The 22,909-nt window shown below is 35.6% G+C and overlaps 1 protein-coding gene across 1 annotated transcript in view; it reads left to right on the top strand.

Annotated features, from left to right (window-relative positions):
• The first annotated feature begins 5,369 nt into the window (after nucleotides 1-5,369).
• Nucleotides 5,370-22,909, top strand: part of LOC149575505 (uncharacterized) — a 57,063-nt gene continuing 39,523 nt past the window's right edge. The window contains exon 1 of the mRNA XM_089815243.1: nucleotides 5,370-5,867. Within this exon, the coding sequence (XP_089671369.1) occupies nucleotides 5,796-5,867 (72 nt within the window). The 5' untranslated portion in view covers nucleotides 5,370-5,795. The remainder of the gene's footprint in view (nucleotides 5,868-22,909) is intronic.

The following is a 22,909-nucleotide window of genomic DNA, read 5'->3' as shown; positions in this document are numbered from 1 at the left end:
AAGAAAATTAAGCAAGACAAGGCTTAACATGTTAGGTAAGGGAGCATTTGTGAAGGTTGGAAGCATGGTATGGGATGTGTGGATTCATGTTGTTCACATGCATTTTTTGGTTGTGGCTATGACTTTGAAGGCTTCCATGGTTGTATTGCAATGATGTTTTTGCTGAATATTAATACATGGTGATGGATGCTTTTGGAGGCTAATTTTTTTTCCTCAATGAGGGTTTCCGAGGATATATCTTGTGTCGCATTTTTGTGAGTATGTTGTCTATTCTTTTGCATGTGGATTTTAATTATTTATTTGTTTAAGATGTTTTATGGGATATGTGGAAATAATAATATTTTTAATTGAAAGTATCCTTACAAATGTATTTTGTAGAAGAAACCATAGGCTAATCCATTTTAGAAGCCTAGGGGGATCATATGTATTGGGGTTGAAGTTTGGGATCCATTTTATAAAGTGAAAGCCATGATATTTTTATATTAATGGACTACCGAACATAATTTTATTCCTTACTTCTTTATTAATACATTCAATCATACAAAACTTATTTTTAATGAGACTTACCTAGTGGGAAAATTGTTCATTTCACCAATTCATCATGTTCTGTTTTAGATTGTAGGGGTCATTTCCACATTGCCAAGATCCCTATTTTTTCATAGCTCTCACAATATGGCTTTAATATTTTAGACTTAATAATCATTTATCTCCTTTCTTGTTTGGTTCCTTTTCATTAGGATTATATTCGTTCTTTTTGCAAATTTAGGAGGACAATAATTGTGCTTACAACTCTTTTCATCTATCTTTGGTCGTATCTTGTAGAAAATTTCTTAGTGCATGTTTTTATTATTAAAGTATTGGTTAGGTTTCATTTTCCAGTCACTATAACCAAGAGTGATACATTGTGTCCATGTGACAAAATCTAAGATTTTTGGTAGTATTTGGAATCACCCATATTTTATTGTTTCGAGGACGTTGAGGACCTATGATTTCCTATTGCAACCATAGTTATTGTTTGTTGTAGGAGATTTCATTGCTTGTATTTTCCCATATCTTCTTGCCTTCATCCCAACAATTGCCAATCATAACTAGAAGAAGATGAAGTGATAAGGATTCCTTGATCATAGTTTTAAAATTATTGACATTTTTTTTTGCATATCATAGTAAAGCATGAAAGTTTTTTACATTTTTATTTTATTTTACTACTTATATAGAATATTGTAAAGGATTTGTAATTCATAAATATTTAACTTATTGAAAAATTGGACCCAACTTTTCTTAATAATAATACTAAATTCTACATTACAAACTAACATGAATAATTTTTATTCATTTGTATAATATCAAAAGTTTATAAATTAGTATGAATAAACTAGAAAGTTAGTTATGATTATTTGATTATTGAAATAAATAATATATTAAGAAAATTAATCATATTTAATCCTAATAATTCAACTTATCATAATATCATTTATAACTTACCACATCTATTTAATACTTGAATATATTTTGAACAATATATTTTAAGTTAAGGTATCTACAATATCTATACAATCTTTATCTAACTGGAGAACATGGTGAGAAAGCATAAGGGCAACTATTAATGGGAAAGCTCACATCATCTTAGATGCACGATGAGTAGATGGTAGAGGCCTAATGAGGAGATGGAAGAGAGGACTTGCCTGTTTTGCAAAATAGGTGGGATTGAGACTAATTAACACTTTCTCATTGAATGCCCAACGTATGAAGACATCCAGACTTAGCATGAAATCATCTTGAAGGCCAACAACACACAATTTATTTAAAGATTAAAGATCAACCAGATTACTAGTTTGATTGTTAAGATCCATAACAAGAAACCAAACATAGAAATAAATATAAAGTTTACTTAAGACCATAATTCGTAGTCCTTTAAACTGATCATAGATATCATTACAATCATCCATCACATAAAAATAATTAAAATATCTAAATTAATCTAGAGAATTCCTCACTAAATTATAAAAAATGAAACATCCTAATATTTTTTAAATTTTTATATATAAGGATAAATTTAAATTTGTATGTGATTATTCTTCATAGGCGTCACAAAGCAAAGATATTCAGGCCAAATTATGCTATAAACTTCTATATAGTGCATAAGGTCACTTAAGTGAAAAATTAAAAAGTAACTCAACATTAAATTATAACATTAAAAAGTGCACTATAATGCCTTAAATCACTTTAAGTGATAAATTATAAGTGCAAAAGTGACAAAGTAACTTAAAAACATAACATACAATCATTTTTAGTGATATTTTTAGTTCTTGCACGAATACTTATGCATTAATGCCAGTGCTAATATGACATTAACACTGACCAATTAAATAAAAGAATTTAAAAAATTATATGAAACTTCAAATTTTTATATCTTTTTCTAACTTTTCATTATTTTATAAATCACATTTTTCATTCATCCTATTGGTCCATACTATTTTTATTGAGGGAGAAAATTAATTTTCTTCAACAAAAACACAAATATTTTATAACAACTTCATTATTCATTAATTACAACTTTATCTTTTTCACATTTATGACAAGTTGATAAGATTTTTTTAAAATCATTTTATCTTCCACCTCACACAACATGTCTAATCAATATTAATTCTCAATAGCAATATAATTTCAATATGTTATATTTTGTATTTGAATTTCTAATTTTTTTTAAAATTTTAATTTTTTAATAAAAGTAGTTAAATTATTATTGTTATTTTACTTTTATAAAAATAAATTAAACAATATTATTTTTTAATTATATTTTATAATAGTGTTTGTAATATGTATAATTGATAAGTGTTACAATTTATAAATTATATCATTTATTATTATTAATATTTTTTATTTAAACAATTTATCATTTAGTTTAAATATATTTAAAACTTAAATATATATTTTAATATTAAATTAATAATTATATTTTACATTAAAAAAATACTAAAAGAAATAATCACAAAAAAGAAATAATTAAATTCTAAAAGATATATAAATTATTAAAATTAAATAATTATATTCTATTTTTTATTTATTACATCATATTTATTCATCAACATCATATTTATTCATATTACATCTATTTATTATTTACAAATGTACACATTAAATTATATAGATATTATTTCATAATTAAAAATTACTTAATTTTATAAGAAATTTGGGTATGGATATCTTTCCTCACTGCACATATTTTAAGTTGTCAATGTAGAAGGTACAAATTTTTTTAAAGCATATGTACCGATCGTAGTATGATTTTAAGTACTTAGTGCCATATTGGGGCCTTTGGCCTCTTATTCTTGGGCTTAAATGCCGAAAGATATAATAATATAACACGAGAACTTAACAACAAAATATGAGCCATCCTATAAGATCACAAGTGCATTTTTAGGCAACAATTAATGCATTCACAATGTTAATTTAGAACTATTTAACCTTATTCTCACTCATCTACACCTCTACAACCATTATGCGTTAGGTAGGAACTATGACGCATTGCATCTCTTGTTCAAAAAGTGCAACTCAACATTAGAATATAAGGTCAATATTTAAAATATGCAATTGAACTTGGAGAACCCACATTTTAGGGATTTAAACTTCAATATCTTTTGACTAATAACTCCGAAAGCAAGAATTTGAAGGAAACAAAAATACTAAAACAATCTAAACAAACACAAAAAAATGTGAAAATGAACTTTGAAGGCCTCAAAAATCAAGTATATGGATTGGGAACAATTAATTGATCAATCTTGACCAATTAAATAGTGATATATTCGTAGTCCTTTAAATTGATCATAGAGATCATTACAATCATCCATTCATTCATCCATCACATAAATATAGTTAAATATCTAAATTAATCGAGAGAATTCTTCACTAAATTATAAAAAATGAAACATCCTAACATTTTTAATTTATATATATATAGGGATAAATTTAAATTTGTATGTTCATACTCATCGCAAAGCAAATATATTCAGGCCAAATTATGCTATAAACTTCTATATAGTGCATAAGGTCACTAAAGTGAAAAATTAAAAAGCAACTCAACATTAAATTATAACATTAAAAAGTGCACTATAATGCCTTATATCACTTTAAGTGATAAATCAAAAGTGCAAAAGTGACAAAGTAACTTAAAAACATATCATACAATCATTTTTAGTTATATTTTTTAAAAAGTGCAACTCAACATTAGAATATAAGGTCAATATTTTAAATATGCAATTGAACTTGAAGAACCCACATTTGAGAGATTTAAACCTCAATATCTTTTGACTACTAACTCCGAAAGCAAGAAGTTGAAGGAAACAAAAAGACTAAAACAATCTAAACAAACACAAAAAAACTTGAAAATGAACTTTGAAGGCTTGAAAAATCAAGTATATGGATTGGGAACAATTAGTTGATCAATCTTGACCAATTAAATAGTGATATATTCATAGTCCTTTAAAGTGATCATAAATATCATTACAATCATCCATTCATTCATCCATCACATAAATATAGTTAAAATATCTAAATTAATCTAGAGAATTCCTCACTAAATTATGAAAAATGAAACGTCCTAATATTTATAATTTTTATATACAGGGATAAATCTAAATTTGCATGTGATTATTCTTCATACGCGTCACATGCTATAAACTTCTATATAGTGCATAAGGTCACTTAAGTGAAAAAATAAAAAGCAACTCAACATTAAATTATACCATAAAAAAGTGCATTATAATGCCTTAAATCACTTTAAGTGATAAATCAAAAGTGCAAAAGTGACAAAGTAACTTAAAAACATAACATACAATCATTTTTATTATTAGTTATATATATATATATATATATATATATATATATATATATATATATATATATATATATATATATATAAGTGCAACTCAACATTAGAATATAAGGTCAATATTTTAAATATGCAATTGAACTTGAAGAACCCACATTTTAGGGACTTAAACATCAATATCTTTTGACTAATAATTTAGAAAATAAGAATTTGAAGGAAACAAAAAGACTAAAACAATCTAAACAAATGCTAAAAATGTGAAAATGGCCTCAAAAATCAAGTATATGGATTGGAAGCAATTAGTTGATCAATCTTGATCAATTAAATAGTGAATTATTTCATAATAAAACGAACACAATTAATAATATTGTCGTGACAAAGTGCACGACAAGAATCTGATCAATCTCATAGATATCATTAAAATCCTCCTCCATCCATCCACTCACCACATAGATATATATTTAAGATATCTAAATTAATCTAGAAAATTCCTCACTACATTATATAAAATGAAACATCCTAATTTCCTTTTTTTTTAAACATGGGAATAAAGATTGAAACATCCTAATTTCCTTTTTTTTTAAACATGGGAATAAATATAAATCTGTATATGTGATTATTCTTCATACGCGTCGCAAAAGAAGATATTCGGGCCAAATCATACTATAAACTTGCAAGAAAACTAAATATTTGGATATTCCGGCGCCACTACTTTTAGACTACTTTGATCGAATCAATAAAAGCAAGCCTTGAGACACGAACAAACTTTGCACTGTTTCTTACCCCTGTTATCAGACCATTTCTTCCCTTTCTCACATTTTGCTTAAAACTTGGGATTCTGTGCTCTTACACAGCAGGTACCTATTTTGGGGGCAATTCTACAGTCAGGTAACAATTATATTTGTACGAGGATTTGAATCTTTTATTTGCACGGGTAGATTAGTTTAAGAAGAAGTCGGAAACGAAAATGGTGTGGGAAGGCCATCGACAGGAGGGTTCTGTTGAATACGATTTCTTCTCCTTCGTCCCCAGGACCAAGGTACTCACTGCAATTCTCAATTGGAATATGATTATATTATCAATGGCAGAATAGAATTAGAGAGAGTAACCTTCATTCTAATAGTGACTAAAGGTTTCTTTGGTTTTTCTGGATTCTGAAAAATGTCTAATAATCTCGATTGATTTCGAAAAATAACAGGTTCTAGTAATTATCGGCGAGGTTTCAACTTTTATTTACCTTTTGCTTGTGTTTTTATATTTGGATTGTGTAGAATTTGAACTCAGGACCTCCCCTAAGCTTGCCGGGTTGCATTACTACTATTCTGTTTGCTTCCACGTGTGGATTCTTCTCTTTGTAAGGAGCTTCGTTGCTCGGGGTTCATTTTTCGGATATAGGCACCGAAATTTGATCAGCATATGCCACAACATTATTTTACGAGAAATTTGCAGACAAACTGGTCCCTTGCTTAAAAAACTGAGGCGTGTGTACAATTTGAAGTAATTTTCAACGATGTTTTGGATTGTGATTTTTCTTGGTTGTGCTATTTTATTTGAACCGATTAGAATTCGAACCCAGGACCTCCTCTAAGCTTACTGGGCTGCATTACTACTATTGTTCTTGTTCCCACGTGTGGATTCTTCTCTCTGCAAGCGGCTTCTTTGCTCGGGGTTCATGGCTCCGATAGAGTCACTAAAATCTTGTTAGCATATCCCACATCATAATTTAAATTAGTAATTTGCAGGCAAACTGGTCCAATTGCTTAAAATATCTTGAGGTGTGTGTAGTAGATGGTATTTGTAACTCCCAGATTTTTTTCCATAAAATTGGTCCATGTGCAGGCCGTTATGAAATAGCCAGATTTTACATAATAGGACAAATGTGGGAAACTTCTAGCTCTTCCGTCTGTTTTCCTGCTTTAAGTTGTCCCATGCTCAATTTCAGGGAAAAAAAAAAAAAAAGATTAAAGAAGTGCCCATTTTTGTCATTTCCATTTTTCATTGACTTAGCTGCACATTGTAGATAAGAGCAGTGGCTTCTTGCTTAAGAATTGTGCGCTAGTTTGGCTTAGATACATGCCGTTTTCTATGGACAAATTAGGACATGGACTGAGGGTCTCCTCTTTAGCTTGCTGGATTGCTACTGACAGCTTTATAGTCAGGTAGTATGGATTATTTTTTCAAAATTCTGAAGGATGCTGCAACCCAAACTAGCACATTAGGAAATGCTATTTTTTTGAAGTGTAGGGGCAGCACTATCTCCATTCTTGTTAAGATGTTCTTGGCCTAGCTTTCAGCAATAGAAACTGAAGGATGGAAATTATACTTATGCAAGACAATAAGCATGCATGATCAAAAGATTAATTAAATTTTGATAGAAAAAAGGGAATTAATAAATTGTAGTAAATACTTGTAGTTTTGGTGAATTTTATCATGCTATGCATATTTCTATACAAAATCTTTATTATATCTTGTAGAAAATTTGCCAATAGGCAAATCTGTCCTTTGCAAATAAAGCTACCCTGCATTACAGAAAACTTGGACCCTGGTGAGCTTTATGGCAGCCAAATCAATTTTACCACTGAATTAGGGAGATTGGTTGCTTTTCCAGTAATTTTAATGATCTGGCCACCTCCAATTTAAATTTTCCCCAAGTTATATCGTATGAGATTATTTTGTTTTCATTTGGATTTTTGTCAATTTACCAAGCCATAAATAAAATGAAAGAAAACTAGTTGTATAGATATTCTCTAAAATTTTTAGAGATAGGATAAGCAATTCGCGGTCCATCATTTGGATAAGATAAGCAAACAATTGTTAAGATTGCAGATTCTGAATCACTAAATAAAGAGCAGAAATCTAGGACAGGTATGTAACCTTGGGATGGGCGCAGGAAGGAATAAGTTAATGATTGTTAAATAAATAATGATAGTGAAAAGCAAAGACATGTAGGTGGGAATAATAATTGAAAATGAAAATAGTGAGGAGAGGTGGTGGAGGCAAAGGTAAAGGAAAGAAAATTACTGAAAGGCGACTGATCAACTAATATGATAAGTTATAAAATGCAAATAGCTCAAAGGTAGAGTTAAAGCTTAAAATTAATAGAAAGAGAGAAATGAGGTTTTAAACTAAAAAGAGAAAGATAGGGAGATCATGATAAGAGTTAATAGAATGGTAATTAGAGAAATGTAAAGCTCATGGAACAACTAGGTAATGGCAAGATGAAAAGTGATAGTAATAAGTGATCGTAAAAGTGATGAAATGCAAGTGAAGGAAGACATAATAAGAGATATGCTGAACAGAAATGTGATGTATGCAATGAAAAGCTAGAACTATAAAAAGAAAAGTGGTTAAAAGAGAATGAAATATGTAGGTTTCCTGACAAACAGAGTTCAAATTAGAAAGAAAAGAAAGCAGGACCGATTAATGTTGGAAAGAAAGGAAAGCATCTGATCGACCACGATAACAAGGCAACCAAAAAACATTTACCTTTCCAACAAGAAAATCAAATTCAATTTCTATTAAGGGAGTTCATTATGACAGATCAAAGTTGGCTCACACCCTAATCTTGGCCTCTGTTGAGACTTTGTCCAAACGTTTGTTTATTTGACAACTTCATGTAATAATCCTTTGTAGAGGTTATCTTCAATAGTTGGCACCCCTCTTGGACCTATTGCGGACACTAAAGACTACTTGATCTACAAATTAGCAGCTTACAATGCTAAGTTAACAAAATCCTTAGTGAAGTCTAGCTCTTTTATTTTTAAGAAAATCACTTAAACAAACTAAAGGCAACAGAAAACTAAAAAAGTAAATACATTATTCCTTTTCGATCAACAATTCTCCTCCTTTTAGGATTTTCATTTTATTTTTTAGCATTTTTTTCTTAAAAAGATACCTTTTTTATATTTTGTGGACAAATGGATTAGTTTATCTAGTTGTGAAAAGGGTGATGATCACTCAAAGATGCTGATTCCCAGGGATGTTTTGGATGTGTTCTCGTTGAATATTTTTGAGGGGGCTATTAATGCAATCTTTAGTATTTGTGATGATTTAGTGAGGGATCTCAAGGGGCCTTTCTCAAGAAAACTAAACAATTAGTTACAAACACAATTGAGGAGGCTATTAGTAGAGTCTTTTTTGTTTTTGATAATTTAGTGAGGGATCTACAGGGGCCCTGCTCATGGAAACTAAACAATTAGTTACAAACATTACACACCATCCCAAGGACCATCAAACAAGAAAGCCTTATAAGTAGACATTATGACAAAGTTCACCATCAAGGAGCACTATTAGCAAACAGAGAAAAACCTCAAGAAAGAGTTGAGAAAGTGGTCAAAATTAAGCTCCTCCAACTCCAACACCAGCAGCAGGATCGGCATTCCATCCATCAACTTCATTACAATCACATGAGGCTGTGCAACATCCTTTGGAATTGAAGAGCCTCCACCTAATGATGGGTCCAAGCCAGGTTATTTACACCATGCTGCTCAATTGACCTTACATGTCTAGATAACAAGAAAACCTGGATGTCCTTTGTCTATACTTCCTACTTCTTACAAGAACTGGAGACATAGTTCAACATATTCTATTGACAGAGTATTAGTGATTACAAAATATAACATTTTTCTTTAGATGCCTACTGGACTATAAATACAGAATGTTATCTCTCAATTGCTCCCCATTCATGAATTCCATCAACCATTTGATCTTTATCGTGGCTTCCAAATCCAGAATTTTCTTTAGAAAAGCTGAGCCCTTCATAGTAACAAAATTAGGGTTCCTGGAGGTACATGGAAGGGGAAGTTGTTTCACCAAAGTGCCCAGCTCCTCCATTCCAAGGAAGTTTGTGGGGAAAGAAATGCCACCACCAAGGCTGCATCCAGATCACCCAAGATTCACTTATTTATGAGAGGCTTTTGTGAGCTTTGACTGATTCTATTGGCTCTCCAATATCTATCAGTGAAGCCAAAACATAAATGAGATGTCAGAATTTACCCTATATTTGTGATTCGCTTCCAGTATATATCCCAACATCTACTTAATTGCAAAAGGGAGTAAGCAATGATGGGTTTTGAAAATGCATTTGAGCCTTTTCTCTGTTATGGTCCATAGGAAGGTCATTTGTAGAAGAGAGCTCATTAGTCGGATGGGGTTCTCCATATTTCTGTTACAAGATTCAAGAAGAGTTGGCAGATTAACGGATTTCCGGATGATTGATTGATTAACAAAGGAACAAATGTGTTCCTTATAAAGAATTACAAGAACGTTGTTTCTAAAAGAAACAACGTAGACTGAAGATGGAATTAGAAACAAAACTGAAGACAAGATAGGAAACATTCCTATCTGGACTGAAGACAAAAGAGACAGGATAGGAAACATTCCTATCTAGACTGAAAGACGGACTACAGACAAGTAGTTGACCGTTATAGAAAGTATAAGATATTATCTTAATACCCTCCCTTAATGGTCAACGTACGAATGTCGGAACATTCTGGGATAATTGAGACCCTCCCTGGATCTACAGAATGTTGAAACCAAGAAGCTTTGCCAGAAGAGTGCTATGACTCAAAATAAGTTGCATTTACAAAACTTCGTTTTTGTGGAAAAAACGGTAAAACCCAGAATCTCACGCAACCTTGCGTATTACAGAAAACTTGAAATGATTTTTGAGGAGAAAATCAACAAACCCAAAAAAACAGAAACAAATTCAGAAGGCTCTGCTCTTGTCGGAAGTCTCATGAAGACCTTTTAGATGTGTCCAGATTTTTGCAGCTGTCTTGCCGGATGGAATTTGAGAAAGCTGGTCATCAGCTACGGATAGTTTGAGAAGCATTACTGCCTCTCGATTGTTCAGATCCCATGTATCTTGATCAGGACTCGGAGAAGTTGGACGCTGCTTAACACCCATAACAAGTTGATCGGTGTTTCAATATTCAAAGATTGCGATGATGCGCTGCTTCCAGGTTCCATAATTGTGACCATTGAATTTGGAATTATGTTTGAGCAAAATATTTGTCAGAGATGCCATGGCACGTTTTTCAATGAAAAACTGTGAAAATCTGTGAAGGCACGTTCTTTGAGGCAAAGATACGAAAGACCCAGAAGAATCAGAGAATGACCCAGAAGAGAGCTCGAAAAACCCAGAAGGAATCTGCTGTCGTTTTCTAGATCCGCTGGCTTGAAAATTGAGGCACAAAATTGAGGCACCCAGAAAAACGGACGACAACCCAGTTGAGCTCTCGAAAAACCCACCAAGAATTTGCAAACAAAATATTTTTTCAACCCCAAAAATTAGGGTTTCGAAAAAAACGGCCCTAGCTGAAAAAAGCTTGAAAAAACTTCAGATTTCTTGATAAAAAATGGCAGATTTTTCTTCAAGGATCGATGTGCATGGACGAATGGGGCTAGAGTGTGCTGAACAAACACAGGCAGACCCGAGTTCGGGAATTTCTCTAGGTCGAAAACCCTAAGCGGGTTTTAGAGAAATTCAATAGAAATAATTTTGAAAAAATTTAAACAAATAATTTCACGAAGAAATTATAAATTTTTTCGAAAAAATTTAAGTAATAGCTCTGATACCATGTTACAAGATTCAAGAAGAGTTGGCAGATTAATGGATTTCCGGATGATTGATTGATTAACAAAGGAACAAATGTGTTCTTTATAAAGAATTACAAGAACGTTGTTTCTAAAAGAAACAACGTAGACTGAAGATGGAATTAGAAACAAAACTGAAGACAGGATAGGAAACATTCCTATCTGGACTGAAGACAAAAGAGACAGGATAGGAAACATTCCTATCTAGACTGAAAGACGGACTACAGACAAGTAGTTGACCGTTATAGAAAGTATAAGATATTATCTTAATAATTTCTGCCATAGTAGAGTCTTAACCTCCGTAATGAATGCGAGGGAATACAATGCCTTCCCTAGATTAACATCACTTCTCTAGGGACACGAGTCAAAGAACTTAGAATTAAATGCAAATGTGTGGAGAGCTGACAAGTGTTCCTCTACATAAAGTTATATACTTACTCACAATTGATGACTCATTAAATCATAACCCTCTGAGAAGACACTTGTCTCACTACATCAGTCTTCTCAATGCTTTTCCACCATGTTGGCTAGACCATCCACCTCAAGATTAGCTGCACAGGAGGTATGATTGGCAACGCGATTGCCAAGCTTTGATACAAGGCAAGGGCCACATCTAGCAGAGCCTTGAGCCTCCACTCTTGTAAGTACTGTTCCCTATTTCTTTTTATTACCAAGGTGGAGTCCTCTTCGGTTTTGACCTTGTAGAGTTTCAACTTCATACATAATTGCAAGCCGAGTTTGAGAGCATGCAGTTTTGTTTAATTATATGATCCTTTCAGGAATCTTCTTGAAGCTCTACAAAGAATCTTCCTAGATCTGTCTCAAATTAGGCAGCCAGTGCCAGAGGCACCTGGTTTTGTCTAGATGCTCTGTTGAAATTGAGTTTCAATCATGCATACTGTGATGGTTGCCATCTGGCCTCTTCATGTTTTATTAAGGATTTGATTTGACCATTTCCATAAACGAGGGGATGTAATGCCCCCTTTGCATTTTATATATTTTCTGATTTCTTTTGTAAGGAATCCAATGCAATCAGCAAGTATAAACTTTGATGACAGTTCCCTAGACCCCTAATTTACTCACATGAATCCTCAATTGCAATAACATTGAACTTAAGTGGTTATGTCATGGAGACCCTGTAATGTTAGATGAAGCCTTTCCTGAATTAGTGTAGCCAAATAATCTTCAAATATGCTTTTTTTGGAACAGCATAGCCACTAAAAACAGTGAATGAAGATGCTGGCGATTACAAATCAGAATTCATAAGATATTTAAATATTTTTGCACTCACAGAATATTGTACCCAGCTCAAAAATGCAAGTTAGATGTAGATAAAACCTTGCAATGTTTGTAAACAGAAAATAGAGGGTGGTGACTGCTATGGCTGCTATATTGAGATGTATGGAAGGCTGTATAATGCTAAAAAAGACTTGAACCAGTCTGGAGCTAATGCAGATCTGCTGGAAATAGGGTTGAAACGACAATACATTTTAAAATGTTGCCTCCCAGTGCTGGTCCTTAGCGAGGGTTGACTGTTATAGACCTGTATGATTTTGGTGGAATGCTTTGACATCTTGCACCACCATGATACAACTGAAATATCCTTGGTAACAACATTAATGTTGTTGAAAGATCCGCTGCTGTGTGTTCAGGAGTCGATGTAAACATTGTCATTGAACTTGAACCATCGAACCTCATTGGTTCAAAGTTCAAGGTTCATTGTTGAGTCAGTCAAAAATTCTCACTTGTCTATTTGGTTGGGATGTCTTTTGTCTTTAGTAGCCAAGCTAGGGATACTATAGCTTGAACTCGAACCATTTAACCTTATTGGTTCAAGGTTCAAGGTTCATTCAAGTTTGGGAAGATAACACACTTTGAGAAAAAGATGACAAAGATGTGGTGCCGGAAAAGGAATATTCCATCATGGCATCACTTTTAAAAATGATTACGAAGGGTAATTATTAGAAGTGAAGGCCTTCATGCAGAAGTAATTGGTTATAAATGAGGTTTCAGATTGATGTCAAATCGGGAGTACATTATCATGATTTTTGTGACTTGTAAATCTTTCACTGGATTTCCTCTCCTCTATATGTACATCACACAAGTCATTTCCTAAATTCGTAAGCTGCTAAGTGCTGGATGAAGAACAGGCGCAAAGGTAAAACTGCTTTTCTATCAAGAAATGCTGAGAATTGGATGACCATAACAGGTTAGTCTTGATACTCCTTTCTCGCATAGTTAATTACTTGTTTAGAAGGAAGAAGCTGAAGTTTTATTTCTCTGTTCTGGTAAGTTTTGGATTTTTGTGAAATTTGATTGTGGGAAACCTGCTAAATGCCTGCCATGAGGCCCACCTTACCCAACCTAGGGTGTACTTCCGCTCTAATCAGCACACTGCCTGACTTAGATGTCACCTCCGTAGCACAGGCTGATTTAGGAGAATCCTTGGAGAGAATTAAAAACCCAGTCCTTGATTCTATGCTAGACATAATTGTTCAATGTGTGTTAGTCGAAGCAGGAGCATTCCCTCCACTTGCACTTTGCCCAGAGTTGGGCATAGAATGCAGAAACAGGTATGATCCAGAAGTGAATTGCAACAAACCAGCTATTATAGGAGAATAGCCATCCTATACAGCTAATCCTGTTATAGGGTTAGAGGGCAAATGCCACCATCACCCATATGGGGTAAAAAATTAAAGCATTTTGCAATTATTGACAAGTTTTCAACCTATCACTATAAAGGGGCAAAATTAGGTGCCTGGTCGATGCTAATATTGACCAAAACAATGACAGAAACATCACTTGGTCTGGAGTTTCAGTTCCTATTTTTATCAGAGTATTGCAGCAGAAGCTTATTACATCACAAGGAGATCTACTGATTACAATTCCAAATTTGATTTGGGATCTTAGTATTGGAAAAAATAATTCAGTTTGACAGACTGAAACCAACATTGCTTGGACAAGCAATCATGGGAAGGGCAGACTGCAATGTACTGAGCTTAATATTCAGATTTAACATTATGACATCGGTGATAGTAATTTAGATTTTTTTAATATTTAAAAATACGGGATGAAGAGCAGATCGTGAGATTTATTCCCATACCAGTGACTCATTTAAAAACAAAACAAACAACAATAAGGTATAAATTAACAATGGGTAGCAATGAAAAGTCAGAAGTATTGGGGGGAAGAAGGCATTTAAATAAGATCAAGTAAGGCTTCAGGACATGTTTGGGAAGGTTATCTTAAAATTATTTATTACTTCTTGGAGGAGTATAAAGTTTAAATTATTGCTCTAACAGTCTGAGGACAAAACCCTTCATGATTATAACTATTAAGGGCAAAAACTCTTAATCCCCCTTGCTGAGGTGGGGATGAAAACCTCTGATTCTTGCAGATCTGAAAGCACTTACATAACATACAAGAGGGAATTGTCATGTTTGAAGGAGATAGAAATGCAAAATAGAGGATAAATGCTATTATTTTCAAGAGATAAATTAATAGTTTTCAAGCCAAATTATATAACGAAAATATTTATTATTTATATTGTAATTATTAATTAATATTGTTAGTTAGGGACATTACACAGCTCCGTTGGATTGAGTGTACCACTTAACAGATTTACTCAGCATCGTTTCATCTGTTGTCCCATCAACAGATGCTATAAAGGATATTAAAATACTAGAAAATATAACTATAATGAGAAATTCATTTAGCATCAGTTTTCTTCATTTGTTGTCCACACATATTCAACCTTTCGCATATTCAACCCTTTAGTTGTTTTTAAGTGCAATTTACATTAATTTGTAGGTTTCCAGCACATTTTATAAAATGGCCTGGAATTGCACAAGTGCGAGTTGCAGTCCTGTGTAGGACTTCTTATCGGTGGGTCTCCAAATTTTCTTCCTGGGGAAATATGAATGTCGGGACTCATTTTCAGGGATGGCCAAAAATTTCACAAATTTCAGGGATGGTGAGAAAATAGCTATTAAAATAAGTTAACTGAAATAAAAAGAGCTTAAATTTGATAAGCAAATACTATGTGCCAAATTTGCAATGAGCCCCCACAATACCTGGGACACGGCCTGGACCCTCAGGGACACGACTGTGTGGAATGCTGCTTTTTGTAAAAATATACCAAGGTCTGATAAGTAGGACTGAGGTGGGATGACAGTCATTAATTAACAAATTGATTTTGGCACTGGTCAATTAACACAGCTACAAATCACAGTTCTTGCCTGGTCATTAGTGAAAAAGATCATATTGATGTTTAGTTACACTGTTTATCAGATTACAACTATTACTAACAGTAATATAGAATGCACAACTCATACTCCGTTGCTCCACTATATTAAATTTCAGAGACACTTATCTCTTAATATGAACCATTCTCAAAATTTGGGACTTGTTCTGCGAAGGTTTCTCCAACATGTGAATTTCATGTGGACTGTGGTGTGATGTCCCCAGTATTATTAAATAATAATTATTGGTTATGTGGCTGATAATCAATGTTTTTATCTCTTGGGCCCACCCTTTATTTTATTTTTGTTGTAACTTGTTGGCCTATTGGTGTTGTTGTAATCCTTTGAGAAGCTTCCTCAAAGCCCTTTATAAGGCCATCTTGTAGGTTGTTTTCGCCATGTGATTTGGGTTTTTTTTCTTTGTAACTGTGAATTCTGTTGGAGTTCAGTATTTGTTCACCATTTTGGAAGTGGAAGATCTTCCCTACTTGGCCTTTTGGTTTTGGTGGGATTCAACGCTCACCTTATTCCGCCCCTGCAATACTTTGCTCGGATCTGGCAAATCGGAGTGCCATCTTTACTTCTCCCTCCATTTGTCGTACAACCTCCCTCCATCCGTCGTACTACCTCACTCCATACTCCCTCCTCCATCCGCTGCACTCCCTCCCTCTGTACTCCCTCCATTTGCCGTACTCCCTTCATTTGACGTACTACCTCCCTGCATTCGCCATACTACCTCCCTTAGTACTCCTACCTCTATCCACTGTACTACCTCCATCCGTACTCCACCCTCCATCCACCGTACTACCTCCCTCCAGACTCCTCCCTCCATCCATCGTATGGCAACATTTTGGTACGCCAACCTCCCACTTGGACGAGAACATTATAGTGGTATCAGAGTTGGTGATTTTGCTAGCCTGTCGGTTACATTGGATGCTGCCAAGATCTCAATCAGTAGGAAGGTTGGGTGAATCAAGCATTGAGATAGGAGCTAACAAGAGGACAACAACAACCTGAGCGAAACTTTGTTGACTAGACAACAACAGCTTGGTGAGACCTTGGCAAAGGGGCAATAGCAAATTGGCCAGACCCTTCAAATTTTGACAGAAGGAAGGACAAATTGAGGACATAATTGGCACGCTGATAATTCTATCAATGAGAGGCTTCACATAAAGCGCTCCCACATACGACCAATGATGTCGACATTTCTGCAACGGATAGAAAAAAGCGGGGAACAAGAGCCTACCTTCCTCAAGATGCAAGATCTGTTCCGACAAGACTGGTTTGATGCTGGATTTGGAGCGGAATTATCCTTAAAAGATTATGTGGATTTGTGGATGAGGTATTCTAAGAGGCAAGATCATTACAATGATGACATTAAACGAAAGATTGGAAAGATAAACCTATCATGCTTTGATGGATCTGGGCATACATCAATAGGAGCATGGGTTCAGAAGGCTGATACATACGTCTAGCTCAACCCCATGCCTGAAGAAGAGGCAATCAAGTTTGCAACACTTCACCTGGAGGGAATCGCTCATGAATGGTGGCACCATGGGATGGTCACCTTTGGTCATGATCGAGTCACTTCATATGCCAACTTCACGGAGAGACTTATTGACCACATTGATGGAAAGAATCTGGAGCTCAACTTCAAGGAGTTGGCACAACTAAAGAAAACTGGATCAGTGGACAGCTACATCACAGAATTTCAGAGACTATCTGTACTAGTGACAAACATTTTAGAGAGAGACTTGTTGTCTTATTCATGGATGGATTGACTGAGCCCTTAAAGGGTTGGGTGAAGGATTTTAGCTCCAACATACTCGTGGCAACAATCAAGAAGGCATGAAACATGGCAACATCCACTTCTTCCAAAAGTGACTCGCACACCAAGCCGCCCCTCGCAACGAAGGAGAAAGACAACAAGCTCCCTCCAAAGAAGTAATCAATGGATGAAGCCACGGGACAAGATTTGAGGAGGAGGAAGCTTTGTTTTAATTGTAAGGAGTCATGGGAACCAAGACATCGATGCTTAGGTAAGGGGAAGGTCCATTACATTGAGGTGGTGTTAGACGATGATGAGGATGGGGAACTAGAAACCAAAGTAGATAATCAACAAGCTTCTAGAGAGATTACCATAAACCTTGCAGAGAGTATTGCTGTGCTAGTTCGTTGAGGGGGTACCATCACTCTTGTTGGCACTTCAAGGTGTACTATTTTTCAAGTACGAGTCACTCTTCAAGGACAACGGGTCATAATCATGTTGGACAGTGGGCCACACTCAATTTTACTAATTCATCACTCATAAAACGAAGAGGTTTGCCTACGGAGGCACATCCAAGATTCCAAGTCAAGGTGGTAGGAGGAAACCTCCTATCGTGTACCCATCTGGTTCCATAACTTAGCGTTACCACGGGGAACCATACAGTGACAGAAGATTTCTTTGTAGTAGATCTGGATGACATGGAAGTCATTCTCGACATTCAGTGGATGGAAACTTTGGATGAGTACACACAAAGTTTCAAAGGAATGGAGTTTTCATTCGAAGTGGATGGAAAGAAGGTAGTCCTGAGGGGAATGTCAAATGGAGGACTGAAGGAAAATCTCAACACAACGGATGGAAGCTATTTTTTGACATGATTACATTATCTGTTGCAACACATGTTTTAGTCTCAGTAGGACCGATGAAGGGGCAACAGATTGACTACCAAGGTGATGAGCTTCATGCAATATTGGATAAGCATAGTATGGTCTTCGCCGACATCCCACCTGACATCCCTCCACACAGAGGCTTTGAGCACACCATTGAGTTGGAAGGAGCCAAAACAGTCATCACTACACCCTACTGCCATCCTTAAAGGTTTAAGGATGAGATAGAAAAAACGATCCGAGAACTCCTAGAGAAAGGATGGATCAGGCCCAGTTTGAGTCCTTTTGCATCATCAATAGTTTTGGTTAAAAGAAGGATGAAACCCTCCATATGTGTGTAAACTATTGTGCACTAAACAAGACAGACTTAAAAAATTGGTACCCCATTCCCAGGATTGATGAATTATTGGCTGAGTTACACAATGCAATCTATTTTTCCAAAATAGATCTCTGTTCTGATTACCATCAGATTTGCATGAGGGAGGAAGATGTGGAGAAGATTGCCTTCCGTTGTCATTACGACCATTATGATTTCTTGGTCATGCCATTTGGTTTGACCAATGCTCCAACTACTTTCCAATCATGTATGAACCACATCTTCAACAAACAACTGCGAAAGTTACTATTGGTGTTTTTTGATGACATACTTATTTACAGTAAGACATGAGAGGAACATATGAGGCATTTGGATGAAGTGCTTGGGATCATGGAGTCACAATCACTATTTTCCAAGAGATCCAAATGTGAATTTGGAATGACAAAGATATTGTATTTGGGGCATATAATCAGTGTTCAAGGGGTTTAGGTACACCAGGAAAAGATTCAAGCCATCTTGGATTGGCCGCCACCCAAAACTCTCTTTGATCTTTGTGGAATCCTTGGATTGTGCAGTTATTACAGAAGGTTCGTGAAGGGGTTCTCATAGCTTAGTGCACCACTGACAGATCTAACAAAATAGGATCTTTCCATTGGGATGAGAAGGCACAATACATCTTCGACAAATTGAAGGAAATCATGAGTTCATGTTCGGTGCTGGCATTACCTGATTTCAATTGACCCTTCATCTTGGAATGCGGTGCATCACGAGAAGGTTTTGGGGCAGTGTTGATGGAGGATCGTCACCCCATTGCATTTGAGAGTCGGAAGCTGTCAGGAGCAGAGTGAATGTGCTCCATTTATGACAAAGAGATGCTCGCCATCATGCACACACTTACAAAGTTTCGACAGTATCTCGTTGGAACAAGATTTGTCGTACATACAGAGCACAATAGCGTGAGATTTTTCTTGGAGGAGAAAGATCTAAATGAATGACAACAGAAGCGGGTGAGCAAAATCCAAGCGTTTGACCTTGACATTGAGTATGTGAAGGGAAAAAATAATGTAGTGGCTGATGCTCTGTCGAGAAGGCCTACCATATGTTCTTTGTCCCAAATTTCAGTAGAGTGGAAGGAACACCTGTTGGTCGAATACTCCAAGAACACATTTGCTTGTCGGTTGATGGATGGCCAAGTACAAGATGATAGGTATTAGGTGGTAGAGGATATCATTTACTACAAGGGCAGGATCTATCTAGTTCTTGAGTCCAAAATGAAGGAGAGAATTTTGAAGGAGATGCATGAATCACCATTTGTCGGACACCCAGGATACATAAAAACCTATAGGTAGATCTAAGAATGATTTGCATGGAAGGGCCTCAAGAATGATATCTTGCAGTATGTACGGGAATGTTCTACCTTCTAGCAAAATAAATCTGAGCACACCCTACCAACAAGACTTATTCAACCATTGCCGATTCCTAATGAAAAGTGGGAAAGTATCTCGATGGATTTCATCACCGGATTACCCAAGGTTTAGGGGAAGGATTGTATTTTTGTTGTGGCTAATTGTTTGACCAAGTGGCAGAGTTATTCTTTCATGAGGTTTTCTATTTACATGGACTCCAATAGAATATAGTAAGTGACAAAGATAGTCGTTCCCTTAGCACTTTTTGGATGAAGTTATTTAGGCTGGCGAGGACAGAGTTGTTACTCAATATGAGCTACCATCCACAGTCAGATGGACAAACGAAGATTGTAAACAAATGGTTGGAGGGCTATCTGAGGAACTATGTTTCAGCACAATAGAAGGTATGGGTTCGTTGGCTACATTTGGGTGAGAATTGTTACAATACGACCTATCACATGTCAATAGGCATGACACCCTTCAAGGCATTATATGGCTACAAACCTTCATCGTTCATGGATATTGCATTGGGCGACAGTCATGCGCCGAGGGCTAAAGACTGGCTACAGGAGAGTTTAAATATCACGAAATCTCTCAAGGGAAATTTTCAGAGGGCTCAAAACCAACAGAACATGTATTTTGATCGATACCGGGTAGAAAGAAGTTTTGAGGTTGTTGACCTGGTATACCTTTGACTTCAACCATATAGACAATTCTCGTTGAAGTCATCTGGTAAGGAGAAGCTCAAACCCCGTTTCTATGGACCATACAAAGTGGTTCGAAGGGAAGGCGAAGTTGCCTATGAATTGGAGCTGCTTGAAGGGAGCTGAATCCACAATGTTTTTCACATATCATGTCTAAAGAAGGCTATTGGACAACACATAACAACGTTGAAGGAACTGCCTCCCATTGATGAAGAGGGGAAATTAATTTTAGAGCTAGTCGAGATCATAGATGTCCGAGAGAAGAGGCTTATGTACCACACCATTAAGGAATTTCTTGTCGGATGGAAGGATCTTCCAGTTGAGGATGCCACTTGGGAAGGCAAGCAAACTCTAGATCATCCAAGTGTGCAATTGCTTGAGGGCAAGCAATTTTTGGGCGAGGAGGACAGTGATGTCCCCAATATTATTAAATAATAATTTTTGGTTATGTGGCTGACAATCACTGTTTTTATCTCCCGGGCCCACCTTTTATTTTATTTTTGTTGTAACTTGTCGGCCTGTCGGCATTTTGGTAATCCTTCAAGAAGCTTCCTTGAAGCCCTTTATAAGGCCATCTTGTAGGTTGTTTTAGGCATTTAATTTGGATTTTTTTCTTTGTAATTGCGAATTCGTGTTGGAGTTCTGGATTTGTTCACCATTTCGGAAGTGGAAGATCTTCCCTACTTGGCTTTTCAGTTTTGGTGGGATTCAACCATCACCCTATTTTGTCGCCTGCAATACTTTGCTCGGATCTGGCAAATTGGAGCACCATCTCTACTCCTTCCTCCATCTGCTGTACTACCTCCCTTCGTACTCGTCCCTCCATTTGCCGTACTACCTCCCTCCGTACTCCTCCCTCCATCCGCTATGCTACTTACTTCCATCCATTGTACTACCTCCCTCCATACTCCTCCCTCTATCCACCGTACTACCTCCATCCATACTCCTCCCTCCATCCACCGTACTACTTCCCTCCATACCTCCCTCCATCCACCGTACGCTAACAGTTCAGTATGCTAACCTCCCACCTGGATGGGAACATTATACGTGGACCCCAAATCTGGTTGCATAATCCATCCTAGAAGACATAGAACTGTTACCTTTTTTGAAATTTAGCTAATATCCAATTGTCTTCAACTCCATAACCCACTTAAAAATTGCAGGATTTTGATCATCTTTATTCAACTTTATAATTTATTTGTATCTCTCTTTTTCCAAAGTCTGAACATTAAATCTTGGTGCATATTTCTTGCCTCTTTCTCACTCATGTCTGTAGAAGGGATTTCACTGGGAGTTTGAAAGACAGCCCTGGAAGTTGCTTCTTCCTCACACATCTTGGAAGAGACGGCCTCCTCTTTTTCCATGGCAGGAGCAAATTACTCAGAGTAGTACAGAGAGTAATGAACAGGCAGGCCTTTTCCAATGGGCGAAAACTTTTATATATAATTTCCCATTCAGTCCTGCTGTGGAATTGAGGATGGTAGAATACTAGAATTGTGCTTCACAAGCCTCAGAAGTTTCTTTCATATATTAAAGGTAACAAAGTTCCTATGAAGAGGAAAAACTCCTAGCAGATCAAACTTCAGTCCAGATTGAAGTTAAACCCCACAAATGACAAGAACCTATAATCATGTTCTTGAATTCCAGTGCATTAGAAAGGTAAACAGGATATAAAACGTAAGAGAAGCTTCTTTTCCAACATTAATAGTGGAAAAATAAAGTTTAAAGAGTAATGACTGAATGAGAGACTCTTTGAGGAAAAAATCGCGTCCGATGTTAGATGTTGTTGTAATCCTTCTCATAAAATCATCAATCATAAGAGCCATGTCAAAGGAGAGTAGCAAAATACTATAATGAGTCACAATCAACAATCTCATTTTCTTTATGTATGCCATACTGAATAGTGCTGGAGAGTCTGGTAATGGTAAGAAAAGTATCTCTTTTCCTGGAAATTTTATCAATTCAACCTTCCATTGGCTATGAAATATTCTACTTTCTTTCCTTGACGATTCAGTGAAGAGCTGAGAATATCTGGCAGAAATAATGTTTTTATTTTTAGAGTTACCTTTTTGTTGGGACATGTGTTTCTAGATATAGCTTAAATGATTAAGCTGTAGTGATCTTCAATTTCTAGATTAATCAAGTTATGCTAAACAGGAAGAGGT

Source organism: Cupressus sempervirens, chromosome 2, assembly GCF_028749045.1.
Source record: "Cupressus sempervirens isolate cs-2001-9-10 chromosome 2, ASM2874904v1, whole genome shotgun sequence".
In the NCBI taxonomy this organism is placed as follows: Eukaryota; Viridiplantae; Streptophyta; class Pinopsida; order Cupressales; family Cupressaceae; genus Cupressus; species Cupressus sempervirens.
This window is presented reverse-complemented; position numbering and strand designations above follow the sequence as displayed.